Source organism: Octopus bimaculoides, chromosome 21 (assembly GCF_001194135.2).
Source record: "Octopus bimaculoides isolate UCB-OBI-ISO-001 chromosome 21, ASM119413v2, whole genome shotgun sequence".
In the NCBI taxonomy this organism is placed as follows: domain Eukaryota; kingdom Metazoa; phylum Mollusca; class Cephalopoda; order Octopoda; family Octopodidae; genus Octopus; species Octopus bimaculoides.
The window spans coordinates 683771-689666 of NC_069001.1; the positions used below are offsets into that span (position 1 = coordinate 683771).

General features: G+C 32.3%; 1 protein-coding gene across 1 annotated transcript in view; it reads left to right on the forward strand.

Moving 5' to 3' along the window:
- Positions 1-4322, forward strand: part of LOC106867297 (sushi, von Willebrand factor type A, EGF and pentraxin domain-containing protein 1) — a 57962-nt gene extending 53640 nt beyond the window's left edge. Inside the window, exon 14 of the mRNA XM_014912138.2 lies at positions 3823-4322. Coding sequence (XP_014767624.1) covers positions 3823-4022 — 200 coding nt within the window. The 3' untranslated portion in view covers positions 4023-4322. The remainder of the gene's footprint in view (positions 1-3822) is intronic.
- The last annotated feature ends 1574 nt before the right edge of the window (positions 4323-5896 follow it).

The window sequence follows — 5896 nt, forward strand, 5'->3', positions numbered from 1 at the left end:
ATATATATATAATACAAATACATATATATACATTTATATATATATATTCACACAAAACCTTTCCTCCATCTGGTATCCTTTCCTATCTGCATTGTTTATCCCATCACTGAGACTTTCAACCATGATCTGTAATGTTTTCCTTGAATGAAACCTTGAATGCTATCCATACTTTCTGTCTTTCTTTCTTTCTTTTTTGTTTGTTTATTTGTTCTGTACACCCTTCCTATATTATAATAATAAAATACCATACTGTATAATAATAATAATAATAATATCAAATGAATTTATTCAGATTATATTTCAGGAACTGGTTATGAAAGAAGTTTTTCCAGACGAAAAATGGTTGACATGTTTATACATATATATATATAAAAAAAAACAAAAATTTTTAATGCGTTTTCATGTTGCCATACAGTACTTTTAAAAAAATTATATAATAATTTATGAAGATTGATGTAATAATTCAGAAAGGTACATACATAATGAGGGGAGTGCAATGAGACGTCTGATAAAATGTGGATTGACTTTGTGTTACTTTATTACATATCACATCGCATTCTTCTTAATGTATAATAATAATAATAATAATAACGATAATGATATTAAGGATGAAAATGATTAATGGCTATGCTATTACATTAATTAATGATACTGTAAATTAATTGATATTCTTACAATTGTATATAGCAGACAAATTCTGGGATTGGTTGCGTCTTTGCTTTTTCTTCTTTCACAGACTCACAGACAAGTGAGAGAAAGGAAGAGAGAGAGGGGGGAGGTGTCTGTAAGAAAGAGAGACTAAGAAAATAGAAGTAGATATGGAATTCTGCTATCATTTTTATGTTTTATTGTTTTTTTAATTTTCTTTTCTTTTCTTTTCATTATTAACTCATTTGCATATCTGTACACGTGTGTGTGTGTGTGTTTGGTTTCTTTTTCCATTGTGATATTTGAATTTGAATATAAAAGATCTGAGATGATATTTGAAGATTAGTCATTGATATGTATATACTGCTCTTTTATGCTTTAATTATTATCATAGAGTGTATATGTGTATTTGCATGTATATTATAAATAAATATACAAATGTGTGTGTGTACGTACTTTTTAATAGAATTTTTGTTACATTTAAGGTACCTAAGGTTTTCTGCTAATGGGACTCAGCACTTTTTTCAGTCAGAGTTAAAAATACAAGTGACACATCACCGTGAAAGCAGACAAGCATGTTAGCTTTAATGGCAAAGTGTCATTCGTATACTTTAGATCCCTGCTGAAATCTATCAACAGGAAAATTTACGTACCAAGGACATAACAAAATATATATTAAAAGACAAATTGTCTATCCATCTCTCCTGTATTGAGTACTCACTTTTTCATTTCATTACTATTGTGTGTGTGTGTGTGTGTGTGTGTGTGTGTGTGTGTGTAAATATAAATGTGTATATTTTAATGGGAGTTAACTCTCCCTCATTAAAAAGAAAGCAGAGTTCCTTTGATAAAGAATTACCATTTTCATGAAGTGTTCTTCTTCTTTATTCAATTCTGTTATTTCTTAGTATATCCTATTGAGAGAGATACATACATGCAGATGTTCTCAATGTGTGTGTTTGTGTGTTTGTGTGTACATATATATATAAATGTATGTATGCATTAGCTGGTAAGACCCCATCAGATAGAGATACTACTTTGTCAGCATATACTTAACAGTAACTCAACAACTCCCTTAGAAACATGTATATGTGTATGTGTGTGTTTGTATGTATATGTGTATGTGTGCGTGTGTGTATGTATGTGCATGTATTTGTCTGCGTATATGTGTATATATCTATATATACATTTTTAGTTATGTTAATAAGTAGCTATTTGTATATTTATGAAGGTATGTATCTTTTGTTTCTCTTACTATTTTTTGTTTAGCAACTAATTAAAAGCTTGATTACTAATGAGGTGACAAGATCTGTTCTACCTTGAGCCAAGAAAGCTCCCAGCATTTATGTGTGTTTGTATGGATGTATGTATGCATGTATTATGTATGTATGTATGTATTATGTATGTATATGGTAGGTACATATTTATGTATGAATATACATGTATGTATGTAGATGTATATGTGCTAAGTGTGTGTAAGTGCTTCCACTGTAAAATTCTCTTGAAGATCTCTGAAATATTTTGCAGATTTTCATTGTACCATTAACTGGTAGAATTTGTATGGTTTTAGTTAGTCTTTGCTGAGTATTTTTTTTTTTTTTTTCCTCTGAAGAACAGTGTTTCCAGAGATTTCTGTGAGCTTAACATAAATACTACCTCTATAGCTCCTCCACAACACAACACATCTGTCTCTACTGCTCCCATCATACATTCACCTCCCATCACCCCATATTCCCTCTCAAGCAATATGGCTCTTTAGTCTTGCAAGCTACAAGGAAACCTCAGTAGTGCTGATGCTATGAAAGAATCACCCAGTGACTCCTCTCTGAAAAGTGTTTGACATCAGGAGGGGCATCCAGCTGTAGAAACCAACAACTTTACAGAGGTCCCCATACAGTTTGCAAGACTACAGAATCATCTTGCCTCAGAGGAAGTGTAGAAGTTAAATGGATCACTTTATGCAAGGCGTTTTGAGTGTGATTTTATAGCTAGAATGGCTCGTTTGTGATGTATTAGGTTCGGTTTTAACACCATCCCAGACCAAACCACTTGCAAGACAACAAATACAACTTTTTTTTTTTTAATTCCATAATTAATAGAAAATCAGTATAATCCTTTATCATTCCCAACATAGTGGAGCATTTTAAATGCCTTTGCCTTATTCATTACCAAGAGAGCTCCACTTTTCCAGGCTACATCTTAACCAATCTTCAATGTTGACCCACCCAAAACAGTTCTTGGTTCCATTATATAAAACTTGTCATTGTAAAATATTCACATCTGTACAAGAACATCCATCCATCTACCCACACACCCACTATTCCTGGAAGGGCTATGGTGGGAGACAGTCCTCAAGCACCCCTCCTCCATAGTGTCCTATCAGAAGCAACCCTCATTACACTTTCTGGCTGGATTCCTTAGTGTGACCAACTGAGACAATGGATATATAATTCAACCATCTCAACCTTGGTCCACCCCTAGATGTCCTACCAGTTGGTTCAGCTTAAAGAATCTATCTTGCGATTCTTTCCTGCTACACTCATTCCAATCGTGTCCATAGTACTGGAACTGTGACCTCTCAATACAAAGTATAAAAACAACCTTTTCTTTAAGCGATGTTCCAAATGTTCATAGTGAAAAACTTGTTTTACTAAACCTCTTGAATTTCTTCATTTCAAAATTAATTAAAGCATTTAAGTCGTGTATTTCATTAAAATATGGTTGTAAAATGGTAAAAAGATAAATATAATATATACTACCTTCCTACATACACACTGAAACTGCACAACATATGTTGTTCTATTTTATTATTATTTATTGCCTAAAGAACTCCACCCTACTTTTCAAGGACTCTACAGCTTAAACATTTGGTAACCTATCCAAAAATATTAGTAATTATAGGTCCAAATATACAACCAAAATCAGGAAACAGTATATGTGTCTTTGTAACTGTTTCTATGTAATTATGTATGTATTTATGTGTGCCTGGGGAATCCAAGGAAAAACAAACAAAAAAAAACAAACAAAAAATAAGCCCAATTTTTAATTGCTTTTTTAAGTGTGTGAGTGTGTGTGTGTGTGTGTGTGTGTATGTGTGTGTGTGTGTGTGTGTGTGAGTGAGTGTATATGTAAGCAACTGGTTCGGAAATATTATTTTACTGTTGTTTCTTCCAGATGCAAAAAAGTGTACGGACCCAGGTACACCAGAAAATGGTCACCGAGAAATATCAGATTCTTCATTTGGTTTGAATACAGTTGTTACATTTTACTGCAATCCAGGATATACTTTATATGGAAGGGAAAAGATAACTTGTTCGTCTAATTTTATGTGGTTGTACCCCAAACCTAAATGTATCCGCTTTGCCATGGGATAGGGGTCACTTGTGTTTTTGTTTTCTGTTTTTCTTTTGTTTTTTACTCTCTGAATCTTTCTTTTCTTTAAAATGAGAAGTAATATTTTGTAAGATTTCTTTTTAAAGTTTATGTTATGTAATGAAAATAAAATGGAAATTATAAATATATAAATTTATATATATATGCATATAAATATATATATATATATATATATATATATATATATATATATATATATATATATATATATATATATATATATCCTGGAGATACATTGAATGTTTATACTCTTAATGATAATAAAACAAGTTTAATTTTAATATTAATATTAATGAGTTCTTATTTATACCAAAGACACTAGTTTATATCAGAGATTAATGTGGTTGGTTGATGTTTTGATGTTGATGTCTTTCTGTGTTATATTTAAGAGATGAGGAATTATGAACATTATTTACCTTCGACAGATATTTGTCCTCATATTGTTTGTTGTTAACACAGCATTTCAGCTGATATACCCTCCAGCCTTCTTCAGGTGTCATGCGGAAATTTTGAACCTGGGTTCTCATTCCTAAGATATTTTTTGATGATATTATTATTATTATTGTTCAGGTCACTGCTTGGAATCGAACTCAGAATCTTGGGGTTAGTAGCCCGCGCTCTTAACCACTACGCCATATGCCCATGGGCATATGGCAAAGTGGTTTGATTCCAGGCAGTGACCTGAACAGCAGCAGCAGTAACAACAACAACACGAAAAATATAAAAATATTGGAATGGATGTAAAACAATGTGGAGGAAACGAATATGAAAAAAATGCGCAAAGCAACGGGATGGTGGGGAGAGGAGTTCGGAAAATTCACAAGATCCGAGTTTTTCCCTCATAACTTTTAGGAAAATGGGGGGGGGGGGGGTTAATGAAATTTTATATAAACGGCATACATTACGATTATAAAGTAATTTGTGGGGAAAATCTTGAGGTGGGGAAAGGACTTCTGGAAAATTCGAAAGATCCCAATCTTTCTTCGTTATATTCCGAAATCACATTCAACTTTCTACAGATTCCCTAGCATAGTACTACTACTACTACTACTACTACTACTACTACTACTACTACTACACTACGTAGTGTTTATTTCTACCCACTTTCAATCATTTTTGGTGTTTTGCCTTCAATTTTATTTCATTTTCAATTATTTTTACGCTTTTTTTTCCTTCGTCGTTATTCTCATTCACTCGTTATTACTTTCTCTCTCTCTCTCTCTCCCTCTTTCTATCTATCAATCTATATATTATATATACATATATATACACACATATATATACATATATATGTATACACATACATATATACACACATATATACACACACAAATACATAGTTACGAGGGAAAAACTTGGATCTCCTAAATTTTCCGAAGTCCTCTCCACACCCTTTGGAAAAGATTTTTCCCACAAATTACTTTATAATCTTAATATACGCCGTTTGAAAAGTATTTCTATAAAATTTCATTAAAAAAAATACCCATTTTCCTAAAAGTTATGAGGGAAGAACTTGGATCTTGTGAATTTTCCGAAGTCCTCTCCCCACCTTCCCGTTGCTTTGCGCATTTTAATTTTAATTTTTTATTTTTTTCATATTCGTTTCCTCCACATTGTTTTACATCGATTGCAGTAATTTTGGGGGGGTGATTTTAATTTCCTAGTCAAGATGTAAGCATTGGCCGCCATGGTTCATTTTTCTTTTGAGGATGGCGTCTTCAAGCCATGAAAACAGTTTTCTAACAAACACCAGTCGCTTTGGAGGCACGTTTGATATTGAGTTTCCAAGGAATTTCACACAAGTGATGACAGACGTAAACTATAACAATAACCAACAATAACAACAACAACAACA